The sequence below is a fragment of the Botrytis fragariae genome (genome assembly GCF_013461495.1).
Source record: "Botrytis fragariae strain BVB16 chromosome Unknown tig00000186, whole genome shotgun sequence".
NCBI classification, from domain to species: Eukaryota; Fungi; Ascomycota; class Leotiomycetes; order Helotiales; family Sclerotiniaceae; genus Botrytis; species Botrytis fragariae.
Window position 1 is genome coordinate 834,393 of NW_023501000.1, and position 20,225 is coordinate 854,617.

General features: G+C 42.7%; 6 protein-coding genes across 6 annotated transcripts; 1 reads left to right on the forward strand and 5 right to left on the reverse strand.

Moving 5' to 3' along the window:
• Positions 1–185: 185 nt before the first annotated feature.
• Positions 186–724, reverse strand: Bfra_010289 (uncharacterized protein; the record flags this gene model as incomplete). Its single annotated transcript, XM_037340622.1, has 3 exons — positions 186–296; positions 350–385; positions 434–724. 3 exons carry the CDS (start codon positions 722–724, stop codon positions 186–188), a joined length of 438 nt encoding a protein of 145 aa, XP_037189090.1.
• An 893-nt stretch (positions 725–1,617) lies between these two features.
• Positions 1,618–5,075, reverse strand: Bfra_010290 (putative acid trehalase protein; the record flags this gene model as incomplete). Its single annotated transcript, XM_037340623.1, has 2 exons — positions 1,618–4,537; positions 4,810–5,075. 2 exons carry the CDS (start codon positions 5,073–5,075, stop codon positions 1,618–1,620), a joined length of 3,186 nt encoding a protein of 1,061 aa, XP_037189091.1.
• A 3,140-nt stretch (positions 5,076–8,215) lies between these two features.
• Bfra_010291 (putative protein impact protein) lies at positions 8,216–11,542 on the reverse strand (the record flags this gene model as incomplete). Its single annotated transcript, XM_037340624.1, has 3 exons — positions 8,216–10,353; positions 10,402–10,525; positions 10,673–11,542. The coding sequence occupies 3 exons, from the start codon at positions 11,540–11,542 to the stop codon at positions 8,216–8,218; spliced, it is 3,132 nt and encodes a 1,043-aa protein (XP_037189092.1).
• Positions 11,543–13,385: 1,843 nt separating this feature from the next.
• On the reverse strand, positions 13,386–14,133 carry Bfra_010292 (putative golgi apparatus membrane protein tvp18 protein; the record flags this gene model as incomplete). Its single annotated transcript, XM_037340625.1, has 4 exons — positions 13,386–13,686; positions 13,743–13,835; positions 14,029–14,044; positions 14,097–14,133. 4 exons carry the CDS (start codon positions 14,131–14,133, stop codon positions 13,386–13,388), a joined length of 447 nt encoding a protein of 148 aa, XP_037189093.1.
• A 776-nt stretch (positions 14,134–14,909) lies between these two features.
• Bfra_010293 (putative nuclear transport factor 2 protein) lies at positions 14,910–15,733 on the reverse strand (the record flags this gene model as incomplete). The annotated part of the gene is made up of 6 exons (XM_037340626.1): positions 14,910–15,020; positions 15,108–15,209; positions 15,262–15,333; positions 15,383–15,447; positions 15,582–15,599; positions 15,727–15,733. 6 exons carry the CDS (start codon positions 15,731–15,733, stop codon positions 14,910–14,912), a joined length of 375 nt encoding a protein of 124 aa, XP_037189094.1.
• A 1,296-nt stretch (positions 15,734–17,029) lies between these two features.
• On the forward strand, positions 17,030–19,338 carry Bfra_010294 (uncharacterized protein; the record flags this gene model as incomplete). The annotated part of the gene is made up of 4 exons (XM_037340627.1): positions 17,030–17,262; positions 17,522–18,546; positions 18,602–18,954; positions 19,006–19,338. The coding sequence occupies 4 exons, from the start codon at positions 17,030–17,032 to the stop codon at positions 19,336–19,338; spliced, it is 1,944 nt and encodes a 647-aa protein (XP_037189095.1).
• Between the last annotated feature and the right edge of the window lie 887 nt (positions 19,339–20,225).

The window sequence follows — 20,225 nt, forward strand, 5'->3', positions numbered from 1 at the left end:
TTGCAAATGTTATTTTGACGGGGGAAAAATTGCCGCTGCTCTGATTTTGGAAGCCTCTTAACTTTTTGGGAAATATTGCTTTCAAGATATGCTGCTGATGCTGAGGTAGCCCTTATTTCCGAAAGGGATTTCTCCGAAAGGACTCGCTTTCCTTTGTCGATATTGAAGCGAGCTATCAGGCCTCTTTATTTTCCTGGCACCTGTTCGATGCTGAATATCTCCGAATCCTTTACAGTCTGTGAATGGTTCTTGGGCATATCAGAATCAATGCCAGCTGAAGCATTTGGTTCACCCGGCTAAATAGTATTATAAAATACATCTGATGGTAAGCAAACCAAGATTGATATACCTGCTCAAAAGACTTTCGTAAATCGTAAACATTGGCCTATCTATAGAACCCTTCCTGTCCAAGTTTCTCCTCTCAAGTATGAACTCGAGAGCCAAAGTGTTTCTCTGCAATCCGAGTAATCGTATTTAGATGATTCTCGACCCCTTCAGCATGACGAACAGAAATTTCCGAACAAAATCGCAGAAGCTCATGGCCCTCAAATGGAAGAACAAGACCCCGGTCTACTTTGACGGTGATACAGTTCTGTTTTGCTTCTACCAAATCATCGTTTTGGTAGTGTTCTTTGACGGCTTGGATGAAGCACTCCCAGCTCTTCTGATCTTCTATACTTTCGGGTAGGCGTGGAACCAGATCAAAACCGGTGTAGAGATCCATAGCTAAAACTATGTTGCAATTAGATTCTACAGTAAGTTATATATATCAATCCGTCGCCGAGGAAAATCTTTCATGATGTGACGTTTGCTATTTAATCAGTATTTAGATTGTGTTGTGTATCTCAGCATCCAGCCAATAAACCCCACTCATAATTACGTGCCGTCGGCTGGCCGCATGGAAGACAGGGACCATCCAAGGTTCAGAAACGGATTGCAAAAAAGTAATGTGTCTAATGATCGAAATCAAAATTCTAGTCATCTAATGAGCGTATATATCGCGTTTGCATGTTTGGCTGGGGGTTGATGAATAGGTTGAGATCGAAGTAGATGACTTTGGAACGAATTTTGGAATTATGATTGCTTTGTGGTTACCACAATGATTTCTGATTGTGGAATTCAGATCTAGAAGATCTGTTAATTATGCAACTTTGGATTTTCAGATCTTCGATGCCGAATTTGAGCTCTTTGTCGCATGTTTTAGATTGTCTTGAAAAGATGCCAAGCCATCGATGGTCGCCGTCTTGCTCGCTGTCCATGAACGACATGATAACAATACCTATGGATGTAAAGAACTGCTTACGAACATATTCGGAGCTGCACTAAGTGGGTTAATTTCACTTTTATGCAACGGTCAGAAGTAAATTCACTTGCTAATAAAATTAGGGCAGAACAATGTACGTGACCGGGTACTTGCAAACAACAGAATCAAGAAATATGGTTAGACTAGTCAACTGTTGCCAAACTTTATTTATTAAGATAATGATCAATATTGAAGATTAAATACTAAAAATTAAACATTAAACATTTAAGATCCCACTGCTCTCAAAGCGTGGCCTGATTTGTAATGAACGCCGAACTCCCCTTCAGACCTGATTCCAAAACTACACCCTCACTCTAAGCTTCACCAATTATCTCCCACTCTTCTACCGTAGCCCCTGCCTCATCTCCAAAAACTCCACAACTTGTGCCTATACACCCAGCAATCTGAAGCACAGCTGTATCTCCCATATACAATACTTTATCATCAGGTAGTGTATAAGTCGTTTTGTGACCTTCTTCGAGTCTTACATCATCCCCAAAATATTCCTCGCCATCGCCTTCTGGAGAACCGTCTGAAGAAATAGAGTCTGCTAGCTTATCAACATCTCTGATTGCGATAACATTTGCCACATCTGGAGCATCAAGATCAGGAAGAGGGAGGAGGAACTCTTCTCCTCGAGATGCATCAGTGGAGTTGAAAATTATGACATAAGCGCTGATAGGAATTCGTTGTCCCCATACCACATTAATTGTTTTTATTCTTTCGCCTACCGCAGAGGTTGTATCGATAGAGATAGAAGACCCATTAGTATTCTCGGGCTGCCAACTCGTTCCTACGTCCCCGTCATTGACACTCTCTGGCCAGCGATTTAATTCGGTAGCGTCAGATCCAATAACTGGAAGACATTGTATAAGATTATTGGGGGTGGTGAGGTCTTGCCAATACATGTCATTTTCTAACGTGAGAGTCTGATTGAGAGATAGGGTGAAATTGAGTTGTGGATGGCGAGATGCAGGGAGATTTTGAACCATAGGCACCGAGATTGTGTTCTGGGGATTGGAGGAAGAAGGCGAGACTCCAGTAAATGTGATGTTAGTATGAGTGTTATTCATGCTAGCACTGAATGTATATCCTGCCCAAGTGAACTCATTAAGCGTGAGATATTGTTTGGGTGGAGGAAGAGTTGGTTGGATAGTTAGAATATCCTGCGAAGAATCTAGACCTAGATATCCATAGAAAGCAATTTGCATCGTGCCGCCATGACCGGTCAAAAATGGAAATGCGGGTGGGTATCCTCCATTTGCATTAGTGTCATCGTTGGCTTGTTCACTCATTAGGAACCATGGTGCGCGAAGATTGGAAAATACACCCATCTTGTTGTAAGTAGAGGCTGAGCAGCCAGAACGTCCGTATCTTAGTGTAGCAATGGTATTAATGGCAAATGTCATGGCTGGACCATGGAGCGATTGCTTTTGTGTGTAATATTTAAGGTCGGCTTGTTTCCTTTCGAGCGTATAATTTATAGCCTTGGATGACTCTGGAAGGGAAAGAGGGTGGAGCATCAACGTTACATCGGCTTGCTTGACGGTAATGTTGGATGGCATATCTTCGTATTCGAGAGTAATGCCAGAGGAAGAGACGGGGATAGTAATGTTCTCGGCTATGTCGAGCCAAGTGGGTGGAATTGTTTCATTATATTCCTTTTTAATGGAAATGATGGAGTTCATGATTTGGAAGAAAGATGCTTGAGTGAAGGCGCCATTTTTGACGTGGTTAGTCCATTCGTCAGGATCAGTCATGTTCCAGATGTTCCATTTTCCCTGGTCGTCCTTCTGGAGTACTCCCTCAATAGTATGCCCTACACTCTCGACTACTGGCCATAATTCTTCTCTGAAGTATTCCTCATTGCGAGTGATTCTTCTGTAGTCCAACATCATCTTTGCCACATCAGTATTGATATGATACTCATAATCTAATGTGGGACCTGTTCCAGTTGCATTGCCATATCTTCCTGAAGTCCAAGAATACAAGATTGAATCATCATTGAACTTGTACTTTTCCTGTACGTAATCTTCTTGTGCGTTGGCTTTGGCCTGAGAATACATCTTGACACGGTATTTGATCATTTGAAGAGCATAATCAGGATCAGCCAGAGCTATACCAGGGAACATCCAAATATCCATGTCCCAGAAGGTCATACCAGCGTATGGATCAGCAGTAATTCCCCCAACACTAATACCGTTGTCGTTCAGATCATTCCCATCTTCTTGAAGGAGCGTTTGAAGTATCATGTATCGACTAACAGCAGCATTGATTTGATCAACCTCAGCCGTGGTATCGTTCTCTGGTAGGCGACCGGTGACAGGGTTCCTGTAATCGACGACTTTGCTTTGCATACGTTGGTTCCAGATTGCAGTGTGCTCAGTATGAAGCATGTACCATCCATCCCTTGTTGCGTTATCAGAAGCTTGAGCTGCTGTCATTTGTGCGTTGGGAAATTTGTCTGTCGAGGCAATACCAACGAACTTTTGAAAAGTGATCGGATGCCCATATTTTAGCTCGAGATTCCATTCTTGTCCAATAGTCATAGAATTGTTGTTAGGAGATACGATGGACCTTGGTGAAACAGAGCTCAAGCTGCTGTTTGATAATTTTGCCGTAGAGTATGACCATGCCAAAACGTCTGGAAGACCATTTGGGTGATTCGAAACATAAATAGACGCAGCATCGTCATGGCCCTTCTGTCCCAAAAATGACCTCACAGCACTTCTACCATCCAGTATATCAGTTATAGTGATATTTTCTGTTGCGTTATTCAACGGTGTGACAATTAGTTGAACAGCGGCGACGTTGACTCTAGCTGCACTAGTAAACGCTGTATATTCAATCCCAAAGCTTGAACTACCATTCGAATTTGGAGTCCATGTGTAACTCCAACTTGCAGTGGCATTCATCAAATTCAGTGAACTGCTAAAATTACTAATAGTAGCCAAATCCACAGTAGCATTGAGCACCTGATCACCAGCCGTGACATATATATCAGTGAAGTGAGGGATACCAGAGATAACACTCTCATCACCTCGATCGAGAAGTTCTGGATAATTTGTTTCCGTCGTGTTGTGTTGCCTGTCGAAGAATCCAACAATACCTGCAAAACTCTGACGAGGATTGAATTCTGGCCATGGTTCCGTTGGCTGCTTTCCATCTCGATGTGTTTGATTGAAGTCTCTTTCAAAAAATGGGCCAAGTGAGGCCTCAGCAAGACCAATATATCTATGACGACTAAATTAGTATACGCCATGGTTTATAATACTGGTACTACGTTGATGATGATGAAAAATTTCAGGCCGAACAACAGTCTGGGGTAGCAGACTGAACGAAGCCACAGTAAAATAAAGGAATTCAATGTGCAAGATAACGTCGACAATTCAAGCCATTTGAATGTTCTAGCTAGATCTAAAATATGAAATCACCCATTTTTGAACTGCTCTCCAGAGCATTGAGTTTTGAAAGTCCTAAAAGAATTGACGACTAGGAAAACATACCCATTTGATAAGTGCTTCCTTGCCAGAAAGTTTCCAGGTATCAAAAAATTAGTAGTGAGCGTAAGATTCTCATCATCCCAAGAACTCAAACGGTTCTCTGCGAGCACTCCAAAATCCGGCAATGGAGGCATTGTTCCATCTGGAATCGTTTTCGTTTTGAATTGGGAAGCGGGATTGACCTCATCGCCATAGTCGGCACCAAAAGCGATGGCGGGGAGAAGTGAAACCACTACCAAGGGCAGCAGCAGAGACACACCTGTAATCATGTTGAAGTGGTCGGCCGATCTGAATATGAACATTAGCTATGGACTCTACTTGTATATATAGTAAGAACTATGACATACCCCAAGGCTTTTCTTAAGAGAGGGAATAAAGAAAACTGCAAAGGGAGTTTATAGAATTAAGTAGAGCACGAAAAGGATGTGATGAATATTCCTAGATAGTCGCATTTTATTCTCTGATATATGGAGGCGGGGAGAATACGTTATTTATTATAAACTGGCGAAATACATGACGTGGCTACATAAGTACAAGAGCTAGGCTTCGAAGATGACTATTTCATCCTAAGTGTTACTAAATTTAACCAGCTCACACCAAGCTATCGATCCTGCTCAGTCAATAAATCTCCACACCTGTCAAGAATTTCTCCAGATGAAATCCCGCTAGTTCATGGGCTCATTCTTACCTATCGTCATGATCATCCTGTCATTGATTGCCATGCCCAGAATTGAAAAAAAGACTTAGCACCAATTTCAGATCACTGATATACGTTAAATGTTACAAAATTAATTGCCAAGGTAAGAAAATCTATTATATCAATTTCCTCGAAGCAGTCTCATTCGAACTTGGGAAGTACAATCCGGTAGTCGTACTCTTGGCATTGAGAAGCTTAAAAGGGGCTAAACTAGCGAGCTATCAGAAACCTCGCTAAAAACTTGGAAGTCAAAAACTTGGGTCAGTATTATCAAATTTGGCCCTACTCAGAAACTCTCTGATAGTAAAAAATAGATCACCGGTCGGTAGTGATACGACTTGAAATTAAACTACACTGGCTCCGTACTTTCTTGTCTCTAAGCAGTTCGATATCTCCAAAGAGTACGATATTGTCGCCAAGAAAGTCACGAGGAAGAAAAAAATCATTTTGGGTCGGGAGAACATAGCCAGCTAAACTTGGATGATAGCAAGCTTATATATGGAATTTGCTTAGTTTCAATGTCCACAAGTTTCAAGGGGTTATACGACAGATCAAGCTGGAAGTATTGAATAACCAAGTGGGGTAGCTAAGTAGGCTTCAACAACCTAGATTTAGTACATGAACTCTATAGAGTTCAAACTCAAGGACCAGGCCAATCTTATCCAAGTCATTGATTAGGGAGATATTAAGAACTGTTCTTCTCGAAAGATAGATGTGAAGAAGAAAATATAATCCCAAAGAATGTATTAAGATAAATCAATCTATTTCAGGTATGTAAGTCATTAACCCATCAGCCTACACGGATATCCAACTAATTGCACTTGTCGCAAATTCTATCTCATAACTTACCGATGGACTAGCCTTCAGGCTACCATATTACCACAGAACGCCCTATATCTGGTTCATTATTGCGAGACTCCGTGAAGTTAATTGATATCAAAAACACAGATTTGAGGATGCTCCATATTTATGTATCCCTCTTGCATGAGTTATAAACACGTGTCTTGACATAAGAAATAACTCCCAGACAGATACACAAAGATATACCCCGATCTGTATTCTTAGTGTTCCGACTTCAAATCCAAACCCAATATACATATTATTCGCATTTTCAAGAAGCTATGTCAATACATACCCGGCACTTCATCTCATGACATTGAATTGACAATGAACCAACTCATAGACATCTTATGCAGTTTAGACCCAGAGCATATCTAATCCTCCAAACCTATCAATGCCCCTCCAGACACCACATCAACCAGGAAATTATAACTAGTCATCTTGTCCCGTGACCGTATCCAACGCGCATTATTAGGTAACCAACCAATACTTCCACACTTCCATACCTTCCCATCCACAGCCCACTTAGTCTCACATCCATGAACTAGCATGCAAAACATGTCGTTTGGTTGCATATCTAACGTCTGTGGCAATTTGAACAGTGTGACAATTAACTGATCGATTTCCCGTTCCATCTATAGTCATAGGATAATTTATACTAGCGCATTCATATACCTATTATAACTCACCTATCATTATTTCCTGCTTCTTCTTGTAAACTTTATATGAACCCAAGTATTCCCAAAAGGCAAAGAATATTTCGAAATGTCGATCTTGATTCACACCCATCTAATCTCATCATTCCCCATGATTTAGCTGAGAAGAATTTGAAGTTTGTTGCACACCCAATCATTATATACTACCGTGTAAAAACGCTTCATTACCCCTTCTCAAGATTTCCTTCTCAAACCCTCCCAAATTTGCTTGAATTCTACCTACTCTCCGATCTATACCAACCTCCTGATTCAAGTACACACACAACAATATAGCAAACTCCCCCGCCCAATGCTCTGAAGTTCTACATGCATACATCAATCAGTCACGTACATACACAACTCCAAAAACGTTTATTCACTTCGAGACCTACCTACCTACCTAGGCACTTCTCTTTCATAACGCCACCCTCTCCAAACCAATACCATTTCCTACAAACCAATACCATTCCCTACAAACCAATACCATCTCCACAAACCCCACTCCACTTCTCGACCCACCACCACAAAAACAACCCACCAATCAAACAACCATCTGTTTTCCAACCCATGCATTATCCGACATGCCCTCATCCATCATCCTTGTATAACCAAGCCAAGAATCTAGATAGCAGACATAGCCAGCGCTTCTTACTCACTGAAGTATACAAGTCAATCGAGCCCTCCATCTCCAATCTCCATCACTCCCAATCTCATCCCACAACGCACAACACACATCCAAATCATCTCCCAGCGCCCTCCTTGTCTTTTTCACAAGAACCTCCTGCCTCCTCATTTTCATCCCGCTCAATTGCTTCCTCGTCATACCATAGTGTTACGTTTCCTCCTTTCCATGCATCTCCCAAGACTCATCATGAGTTAGTTATCTACTTAAAAATCTGTCAAAGTTCCATGCCATGATTGGAGTAGTATCATAAGTACTATATTCTGGAGAGCCTTGAAATTTTCGTCTTCACAACATATACTAATTCGGGGTTTCAAACTAAGAACTGATCACAACATCAATAGACAGCAACACGAGTTAAAATAGTAGAGTACTAGATTTCTATTTCTCAATAGTACTCTCGTTGCATACCATGGCTTATAGCTCGCCGATAACCCAACTACCATAGCACACTACGTATACCCTGCATCCCATATTCTTTCTATCTACACCATCTTAATTCTCAGCCACAGTTTCAGCTTCAGCTTGCGCTTCAGGTTCTGTTACGCTCTCCCCAACATCATCCTTAACAGGAGGCAAATCACTCAATTTCTCCGGTACAACATCATTGGCATGAGCATCAGCAATAATTTCTTCCTTTTTGATCTCCTCTCTTTGTCCCGATTGGATATCCTTTTCGGCCGAAGGAGGAGAAGCACTCTTCTCAGCACCAATTGCGATTTCCGTAGAATCATGGAGACTGTCTCCAGCAATGTTTGTTGCAAGAGTTGGAGTTGAAGATTCAGTTGCTTTTGTGGCGGATGTAGCGACTTCCTCTGGTTTGGGGTCTGTCTTGGATTCTACGTGCAAGACCTCGTCGGAGTCAATGTACCACAATGTGGAGGGTACTGAGCTTGCCAAAGTGATAGCAGAAGATTCTTGAGAGGCCGCTGAGACAGGGGCAGGGCTTTTAGCAGGTGCTCTGCGGGTAGGACCTCTGGCTCTACCCTTTCTCGCATCTGATAGAGGAACCTTTTCTTTCTCCTCAACCTTCTCCTCTGGCTTAGGCTCCTCCTTCTTTGGAGCTTGTGGTCCGAGTTTCAAGCGTGAATTAAGATCTGCGAGGAAACCACCCTGTAGAGCAGCAATCTTACCACCAACCGGTCTTGAAGGGACAGGTGGCTTTGCCTTTACAGTGGCAGGAGCGCCGTTATCAGAGGCTATCGATTTGGCGGAAGAATTCGAAAGGACTGTTGTTAATGGAATGTTCTCGGAAGATTCACGGGTAGAAGGTTTTGCTGGACGAGCTGGAATTTGTGGCTTGGACTTTAATGGCAGAGGAGGAGCTGCTTCATCTTGCTTCGACTTTTGTGTGGGGCGATCAGGAATGACTGGCTGGGCTTTGTCAGGCGAATTTGATCTAACGGGTCGAGCAGGGATGCTTGGTTTGGTCATTGCGATACCAGTCGTAGCGCGACCTTCATCTTGCGCAAGTCCAAAGCCGGCTGCTGCCTTCTCTTGATGAAACACGACAGCACCAGTGGTGGGTCTTTCATCCAATGGACTCATAATGGGATCTACCTCTGGGGTCTGGGGCGTTGAAACAGTCGTCTGCAATTGAAGACTGTCTGGAGTATCTTCCCAGACATCTCTACTTGGGAAGCGCTGCTGAAGATTCTTTGGTCGGGTTTCTGAAGCAAGGTGTGGTTTATGAGACCACACTTTCTTTTGAGGGTGCAAGAAACTATCTGTGCTTGCATTCTCTCTCTCGGCCAATTCCTCCTGTCGTCGGGCAAATGCTTGCTCCGGAGTCTCCTTTGACCGTTTGTGAGCATCTTCATTATCTTCATCCGGATCTGGAAGTTGGGGTGTGGACACTGTTGCAGTGTATTGCAAGCTATTGGGCGTGTCTTCCCACACGTCTTGACTTGGGAATTTACGTTTTTGGACCTCCGGGCGTTTCAAACGATCAGCAGCAGTTTCAGGCTTTTCCTCGGCACCTAATTTTTCATCTTCTGGGAATAATGGCTCATATTCATGTACCTCTTCCAATGGAGCCGACTCTGTTGCTCGCACTGCTGGCGTATGTATACTTCCAGGTCGACTAGTTTGTTTGCTTCCAGGAGTGCTGCCATATCCTAGATCATCATAGATATTTCTGCGCTCAAATGATGGAGAAACAGCAGGTTGTAGCTCGTATCCAAAATTCTCTTTTGAAACTTCATCAGAAGCAAGAATGGGAGCGCTGTATCCATGTTCTTCACGAAGCTCGTCGTCATCTCCACCAGCCGCTGAATATGGTCTTGATTCATTCGCCGGATCGATTATTCTGCTAGAACGACGACTAGGGGCATCAACGTGAATGGTATCTTCAGGATCCGCTTCACTCTCGTAGCCACGTTCAGACTTATCATCAAGACTCTTTGACAAGGCACCCTCAAACTCGGCTTTCTTCGAACCGTCAAGAGGAAAGCTTTCTTTCTTCAAAGGCGAATCAACATGCGTTTGAGATGCATTAGAATGCGCAACGTTGTATCCAGTGGATTGTTGTCCACTAGATTGTGGGCGAGGGGAGGATATGCGAGACGCATATTCTTCAGAAGCTTGAAAACCTATTTGCTCGGTAGGAGTACTCATCACCGCTGGAGATGTGCCTATTCATGATTAGAATCATATGGGGATAGCACATTCGTAAACCTTACCAAGACCAGCACCTCTGCTAGCAGTGTCTCTAACAATTCTGTTCAAGTCATCACTGCTCATAGCCCACTCTGCTCTGCCTTCGCCGAGAGGCCCGTGATAAGAAGCAGTTTCTTTCTTGTAAAGCTGTAGAATATGATTAGAATGTAGCTTAGAATAGCATTTATCATTTGATGATACTATCACTTAAGTAATATAAAATACTTATGTAATCTTAATTTGTCCATACAACTAGACTTCATACAATCAAACTGAATTCGCTTGTTAACTTACCTCGGGGTGCTTTTCATAATAAGCCTTTTCGAAGCGATCGTGTGGGATGATGCCATGTCCGTGAAGACCATAACTTCCTGGTGGAATGTCTGCTCCACGACCACTTATTTTACGCTCATGATGACGCTTTGATCCATCGTTGTGGAAGCCAATACCGGGAGTATAAGGGGTTGAGTATGGGGATGGAGATGGTGCTTGAACATCTCCTGCATTTGGATACATTGGAACTTGTTGACCAATCTCAGGAATGCCATGCTCATCCTCATGACCGGTACTAGATGGAGGGCGCTCGATGGCGGAAGCGTTGCTAGCAAAGCTTGATTTATTCTTCAAAGATCGAGAGCTAGGATCTTTATCATTTCCAGCTTTGCCTATACCATATGCAGCCGCTTGACCAGAATCGGTACGAGTGACCGCAGATACCCTCTGCTTTGCACTGGACTCGGGATGAGAAGGCTTAGGAGCGTGAAGCTTCAAATCATTTGCAACATTCCTTGTTTGAGTTGGCGATGAACTGAGATCGTCCGACGCTCCAAAAACCTCCGCGTATTCATTACCCTCTTGGCCGATGGAAGGCAGGGCTACACTCGATGGACGGTGTGGGACCTCGAGCTCTGTTGTTGAGCTGTTGGCACTGTTCATGGCGTACAAGGAGGACTTTCCATGATTTTGCTGAATAGGCATATCATTGAGAGGAGATCGCGCGAAGCTCTCACGAGCAGGGGAGACAGAGCGATCGGCACGTCTATTGGCAGGTCTTGGAGGGATTTGTGGTATGTTGCTACCGAGAGAGGGAGCACCAGAAGAGGTGTTTCCCTGCTCCTGAGACTTATTAGGTCTAGGAGGTACTTGTGGGGTCGCCGTCGACATATTTGTTAAACGTATAGAGGTTGTGGAAATTGATGGGAAATATAACGGCCTAGATTTCTTGTTTATGTTAGGACCCGTTGTGTGCTATCCAAAAGAGTGATAGTTGACTGGATTAAACTTCCGCCAACAAGATATTAAATAAGCAATGTCAATTCATCGAGCCAATCGTGGATTGTGATACGCTCTGAAAGCAAACAAGTAGACTCTCCTTGCGGAGTATTGAGAGATTTAAGTGGCATGTTGTACAGCACAATCAAATGTTCCCAATTGAAACTCGAACTCGTCGCCGTAGACTTAAAACTGAGATGAGACAGTAGTAGACATGATGGCTCCGACGCTTTCTGTACAATCTGCGAATAAACGACTCGATAGGGGTAGTTGACAATGGGGAAACATACCAAAGTGCAAAATATTGAAGACAGTCAAAAGTTAAAGTTCAATCATCGAAGCTGATCTGTTTGAATTGAGGGGTGTCAAGTATCAAGATTTACAAGTCAACATGAAGTTGGTTTATTTGCGTTCTTTGATATTGTCCGGCTTGAACGCTAAGCAAGGATACTGAGAGGATATGTTACCCCAAGCAATACGTCTAAGAAATCGTCATCGTTACCAGTTAGAGCATCAGGATTCAAGAAAAGTGTAAATCAAAAAATCATTCAGATTTTCTAACTGTAGTTTCTAAAAGCACACTTCACTTCACTTCACTTCAATATCATGTTGATGTATATGTATACATGTACATATGTATCCTTATCTCCAAAACCTCGTTGTACTCTACCACTTCACCGATGCTTCAAACCAAAGTCCAGACACGGGAGTATATCATAGGTGGGGTTTTGGTGAGACACAACTCTATCTAGTATCTACTGATTTCAACACCCCACTAAGCCATAGCCAATCGTCAACTTTCCATTTGTATTCGTATTTACAAACTGATTTCAATGGCTTATGGCTTGTATTTGATGATACGATTGGATAAGTGATGAAAAAAATGGAAGAATTATTGTTCCGAAGAAGAGGGGTTGACACAAGTACGATATGACCAGCCCAGCTCACCGGGGGCCTTGGAGCTTGTGAGCCTTGGAGCTTCTAAGCCTCAAAATACTTTCCGGGGTTTACCACACCCTTTACCAGAAGTTCAATCCTCGTACCTTCACTTCATTATCATAACATCCTCCAAATGCCAGACATGTCAAAATGATACGTATCACAGGCACATCACCTCCGCCTGACATAAGTCATCCAGATCCTCACAATAGCTCGTGATCTGTACCTGATTATGACATCCCGTAATTGTGGCACAAAGCCTCAATCTTGTCGCACTGCTGCGGAAGACATACCTAGTATCTCGTAATACCGATTACACATTCGCCCACAAGCTCAAATCATGTCACTATATTAAACATTCAATACAATTCCATGGAAAGGCTTCGTAACTCATATTCCATTGAATTCCATACCTAATTATCTCCAGACTAACTCCACACGAAAAAAAAAATATACGAACAGGATGCATTCCAGATACATTGAGATGCTTTGGGCTTGAAAATCAGAAATGGAAGGTATAAAAGTACACCTGCAAGAGGAGGGAATCTGAAGCCTCAAGAAACTCCCGATTTTTCTGGGCTGAAAAAAATCAAACATGAAAACAAACAGCCATACTCAATGCGCTGCTATACCCTTGACGCCTTGCACCAAACCCACATGCTCTCCCATTTTCTGTTTCGTAAATCAACCTTAGAGTTGCGCTTCACTCCCCGTCTCCATGAATCAAGGCTCACCTCCCACTCAAACTTAAGCCACTTGTTCCCATTCACTTCTTTTCTTTACCGATGTTCCGGGTTTATAGGATCATTTGCGCGACACCTTGACCACCAAGTGTTTTGCTTCCCACAAATCCTTGTCCCTTAAGACCAGCCAATGCGTAGAAACCAGCTGCGATGGTGAGAAGGACAGCAGCAGCGATGAGACTTGATGCTGCAATGATGATGCTGAGCCATTGAATAATAGCCATCCCCATGTAGATAGCAGCGCGCATATAATTGGTTGTGAATCGGCGCATGAAGGTGTCGAAGGTCGAGGATGTGGGGCAAATTCGAAGAAGCAATGGAATCTCAATGAAGATGATGAGGAAAGAGCTCACACTAGAATGAAGTTGTTAATTCTGACACATGAAGTAAATAGGGAAATTGAAACTCACAGGCATAGCGCACTAAAGATGATAAGCAAGCTTATGTGGAAGAGGTTCGCAATGCCTAGGGCAAAGCATAGAAGTATGCATACAACTCCAGTCCTGTATCATTCTGTCAGACCCAATTCAAAATTTTGTTCCACGATCCTCAAATGTTCATCATCTGAGTTCCAACACATCCGAGAAAGAAGAGTGTATGCTGCGTCAACATTTGACATGCATATTCGATAATGCTTCATGATGTAATGGCTTGAGTGGGATTGATGGAGAGCTCGGAAGAGTCGCATGTTCTTACCATTGACCGTAAATACCTAGATGCGCAATTAGCCAAAGTTACACAAGCTCCAGGAAAGGAATCCATACTGAAATTGCGCGTTGCAAACTCCTCTGCGATAGTCATGATTGCTTTATTCGAGGTTTGGTTGATGAATGTTTAAATGGGTCGATGTATGGGTATGTATGGGTGAAGTTCAAGTTGATGTGGAGAGCCGTACAATAGTTCGTGAGTTCTTCAATGTTTGTTTTCGTTTCTTTGCGAACACATAAATCGTTTCAAGATGCAGTAAACTCGTGAGAGAATGTCGGAGTTATTTCGCTTGAGCTTTGATGGGGAAACGGTTTAAAGAGTTGTATGGGTCTCAAATTTGAAAATAAATTGATTCCTACGAGTTTACGGAGTACTTGTTTCGTGTTCTGTGAATTCGAGAAGCTGCGTATGGCGCTAGTCCTTAAGAAGAATCACAAAGGCTGAAATGATTGAATGAGGCTGAGTCCTATTGAGATATTCTTTAGATGGGAAAATGAACAAAAGAAAAATGTGAACCTTTAATAGAGCTGCCTAAGAAACGATTACAAAGATATGGCGAATTCATACGATGTCTTCGAGATTTTCTACCTCATCGTACTCAGGTAACATTGAAGCTCGTGCAACACTATGAGGGGGAGGGTTACGATATCTATCTCTCCACATATATTTTGATCGGCAAATGCATACGTTATGGAGGGGAAATATGAGGATCGTCGACTTGTGCCTTTTTATGTCGTTTTATATTGATAACTACGTTGCCTCTCCTTGCTTCTCGATAGAAGGCCTGGTATAAAGTTTTGCAAAATGGACCAACGTTTCCTCTTGTCAACCACCAACCTCCTATTTACCCAACATTCCCAGCTAATAATTTATCCGAAAACCAACTTGAAGACATCGTTGAAGATGAAATAGCTTCCAGCTCCATCTGGCATAAGTTGGAAAGCTTGGCTGTAGTTCATAGGTCTTTGCTCCTCATCGACCTGAAAGTTTTTTTGTCAGCGTCTGATATGTAACACGCTACAGCAATGACTTCTATTTGCGCGCAACTTATCAAAGTTTCGACTTACCAACAAGGCTCCTGTAATCAAAATCAAAATTCCGCCGTGTTGTCCGGATGGTTGCGCATCGAGAGTTGAGACTTGGTGCTTGACCTTCTCGAAAGGAAGAGACTGTGCCAGGCTATTTTAGTATTGATCTGCGTAAGAAGGGAGAGAAACTTACTCCAAGTTTTTCTACGATGGCACCGGCTCCAAGGACGGAAGCGGACTCAAAAGTCAACATGGAGCTGTCACGCTGAAAGCTTATTAGCAAGAAATCTCTTCGGGGCAATGTTGACACTGACGTAAAGAGGAGCTAGCTGCTTTCTGTCCGTATCGAACTGGTTGTAGTAGTATTCGGTAAATTGCTCTATTAATGGTTGACCTTGTCAGTACGCCGCTGCTAGAAGTTTCGAATGGCTATGCATTATCGTATATAGATTTCGGGACGATTCGATGCTAGTTGCCGTTCCTTATCTGCGATGGAACATGTTATAAACTTACTTGCGATACTTTCGAAGTCTATAGAATAGGAGTTAGCCTCGAATCATGGATAGGTAGATAGATTAACGAATGGATAACATCAAGTCAATTTTGAACGTTGAGACCCTATCTGTGAGATACTCGGAATGTGAACTAATTAACTTACCGGCCATCTTGCTCTAAGTTTATGAGGCTTTCTTAAGATAGATTATTTAGAAAGGATATTTTGTGATGTTGGTTTGCTCGTTTTGGAGGGGAAATTATAGAGGGGTTTCTATGGGTGATTTTGAATACCAGACACTTCAGTAGAGTGGACACCACAGTTGGGCTGTGATACGCTTTGCCAAATCTAGCTTAGTCACGTCGCCAAATAGCTCGAAAATTTATCCTTTCCCTTCCCTTTAAATCCATTCAATGCTTTTTTTCTTTCAACCATCTTACTTGCATAATCTTCTTCAACCACCCACACATACATACAAAGTCTTTCATTTCTCGAGCATTCTTCGATTGATATGGATATGGATGGCGATTTAACTTCGATCCAATGTTAACATTCTATCTTTTGGAATTGATTTAATTACTTACAATGGCCGCTCTCAACAGCGTCTAATCCTCATGGTATGTTTATGGTTTTCTTTTGCTTTACCGCATGCACACACTTCCTAGCATTTTTTGTATGATGACAAAACCTTCCATTAAGAACGGCCTTCTGAATAACCATGTCGATTCAATCAATATATCAAGCTCAACAGTCTGACTCAATCAATCAAATGCCCTACATCATTATCGTTGCAGAAATCTTCATGAGGATTTAGCTAACAATCTTCAAGATTTTTAGGAATTTGCAACACGGAAAACAATTCAGATTGTCGCATACCGCAGCATATGTATAGAGCTCAAACCAGCTAGCCATGGTGTACCGACGCGGGGTCATGGTAAATATGGACGATTCGTTCGTGATATTGAATCAATCACCGGGGCAGGATATCAAGACAATTTTGTTCATTTCAGGATTTCTCATGAAATCTTTCAACATTTTCTATTTCATACATAGCAATAATAAATCTTTGGCTCAAGTTTTGTCTGAAAGAACCTCGGGAAACTCCCATCAAAATGAATGTTCACGGGATTGAATTGAACTGAAGTGATTCACTATGACCACAAGCCAGACCACCTTTGAGAAACAATATTCCGTTTGAAGATTCTTCCATGTCCAAAGTGATGAAGCGGTGTGATTTAGTATTGTCTTCCTTCCAACACATCAACACTTTCGTGATGACCACTTGTGACTTATTGATTTTACATGGTATTGTTGGTAAAAGTCATATTTATGCCCCTCTTCTTTTTGTTCGATAAGTACATTTGACTTGTTGTTGGTCTGCACTGTGCAGTTGTTCTTCGGCCTAGCGAAACTTGAGGAATTCATTGTTTTCTGGAGTGGAATCTCTTTTGCCTGGTATTGGTAGTACATGAAATTCAACTTACCTACCATTCTGCCATACTCCGACCCATACTCACACTCGAACTCAAGGTCACCCTTTAAAGATATACAATCGCAACAAGTTGCAACTCGAGGAAAAGGCAAGGAGTTTCTAGCCCAACTCCAAATACTACAACGATTGGCTTTTGCTTGCTTGTACTCCCAATTCCGCCCAGAACATTCAAACAAACGCAACGAACGCACAAGGCTTTCAGTAACAAGGTACGCTAAAGAGGCAACCATCAATTTCCATTTCCAGACCTTCAGCCTCCTCATCCCATCCTTATTATCACCTACAATCGGACGGAGCTTTCCAAAAGCTCGGCCTCTTCAACTTTAATCCATCCCCCACGTTCAACACAAATACAAATACAAATACAAATTACAATACTTATAAGTTATACATATCAGGCTGTGCAGCTTCGTCTGCCAAATCGTATCGGTGAGGTAAAATGCCTTGCTTCAAAGGTATTGCTGTCAGTGTCCATGCTGAAGGATCACCGCTCCCTGAATATGGAGTAACTCGACAATCAAGATTCAGTCGTATTAACACATACATCCCCGTCCCTCAACCCAAAATTCCCCGCGATTCGACCACAAATAAACCTGAAGCCGCAAAGTTTGCTATCTCAATTACGTTGTTAACTCCAGGTCTTCCCATTCCTTACAGCACACCGAAAGCAACACCCGCGAACCCTTATCCTCAGCCTCAAACTGTCACTGGTTTGCCTGGCTTTGGCGAGAAAACAAATTTCGCTGGTCAAGTCGGTCCCTACATACCAATCACCAAGTCGGAAAATGAAACAATCGCTGCATATATCTATTTTGATGGCAGACCAAAGGAAGAAGTGGCCACTCTTTTACGACCAAGCGAAGAGACATGGGTAAATTCTCGATGGGTTCAGGTTCCAGATTCTGAAGGAGGAGGACTGGCTGAGCGGGAGTTTTTGTTCCGTGAGGTTGGACTAGAGCGATGGTTGAACGGACTTGATCTTGACGGACAAGATGCCGCTGCAAGAATCGAAAAGCGTCGACAAAAGTTCGAGAAGCGTCGTAGGCGCAGAAAGGAGGAAATTGGCAGTGATGATGAACTCGCAGACATGATGACACCAAGAAAGAGATCCACAGCACGAGAGGTTCTACGATACGGAGCAGATGACCAATCGCCGGTCGAGACCGTTTCAGATGACGAAAGTTTCAGCTCAGACTCGGACGACGATGATGCTCTGCCGGAAGCTGCAGGACAAATCAAGGTTGCTATGTTTCGGGTACTCGCATCTGGAGAAATCAAGCGCGGCGAATACTCTCCACAATTTGATGCTCATGATGATGATGAAGAAGGAGAGAAAGGCAATGGAGAAGGAGGAGAGGGAGATGTTGATCACACCACAAGTTTTGCAAAGCCTAAGACATTGGATCCAAAATCTATTAGCACACAAACTGTCACTGGAATAGATGGGCCCGATAAGCCTTTCGCCGTCTTTACATTCTTCTATCGAGGTCAACGTAAGCTTTATTTCTGTTTTCTGTCACAATACCACTCTCTAACATGTCACCACAGGTCAATTGCAAAAGATGGGCATTCTACCAAATTCAAAGCAGGAAAAGATAAACAGCAGTGCTGCGAAACGAAGGTCAACACAGTTAGACTTCGGAAATATTGGCAAATTGAGTAATACTGGAACCGTTGGATTTTCCGCCTTCAGAGATAACGACACCTCCGCAAAGCGTAGTAAATCTAAAAAGAAGAGTAATGGAAATGCCGGCATGATGGAAGACAGCGACGATGAAGATGATGACGATAACGGAGTAAAGATGGAAGAAGTGGATGAGAAGGATGACCCAAATAAGACTTTGAGCACAGAAGATGCAAAGTTTCAAGGAGAATTAGCAGATGGGGTTGGACGAATCAAGGTATGGTAATCACATTGTACTTATAAGAAAGCATGCTAATATTGATTGAAGTTAAAACGCCAATATTCTGCTGGAAATTTGAATAACAATTTGGGCAGATCACCCAACTCAGCCAGCAATACATCTGGCAATGCTACTCCCGCTACGGATGGAGACAACAATGGTCTACTTTTACCAAACAATGTGTTCGGAAAGAGCCTCACAGAAGACAACTTTGTTGGTAGTCCTATGAAGAAACATAGAGCTAGCCTCCTCGGTGATGAATCTCTAGATAAACGGCTAGCAGGATTTTCGAGTAATCTTGACATTGTAGCAGCAGCCGAAGCTGCACAGACTCCCCTCCCAGAACCAGCAATGAAGGATGTCGACGAAGAAGAGTTATGATGGTTAGGGGCCATATAGGATGGAAGGAACACTAAAGATTTTGATATAGACATCATGGCATGATGATTTTCACGCTAACGGGTGTCTCATCTATCTCTCAATCTATTTGATGGATTGGAAAGCGAAAACAAGCATGGCATGGCACGCAGCGAGTGATATTTGGTTGGTTGGTTGGTTGGTTGATTTGTGAAAGGGGTGGCAGGCTTATCATATCATATCATATAACCAGTATGATTTTTATACCTGTTAACCTGAGTCTTCGCATGGGATCCCTTGTTTTCATGGATTGATTGGTTGTTTGCATACATCACAGTATGTCTTGTAAAAGATCTCTTTTAATACCCTGAGCGCCTGCTGCACTATGGTTTCATGGCTGGCTACAGAGCTGGGTGGTGGGTGGTACCTTGGTAAGAACTGCTCCCTTCACTTGACTGCCTCTGGCGGACAGAGAACAGCTTGGTTTTACGTCTTCTCGTATGGGGATGGGTGGTTGGTCATGCATACAAACGGACAGAAAACACATAAGATGAATAATATCAATAAATAAATCATGTGGTCAGTTCCCTGTGAGTTACGTGAATATAAATGTGAGTTGGTTTGAGAGTGGTTGGGAAATTTTTCCGAATTGGTAGAGTAGAACATGTCCATGCCGGATTCTTCTGATGTGATGGATGAATGGCTAGTGCTATGGAAATGCGTATTTTACCCTCTCAGGTGTCACCCTCATGACATAATCTCCTCCTGATCAAGTCACATTATATAAGAAGTTATGTTTTAGCTACTCTCTTGTTACTACAATCCAACAGTGGTCTAATCCACCCGCTAGCTTCATATCCCCAGCATCGCATCTCTGATCGTTCTTCCATCAGCAGAACATAAAGATCTTA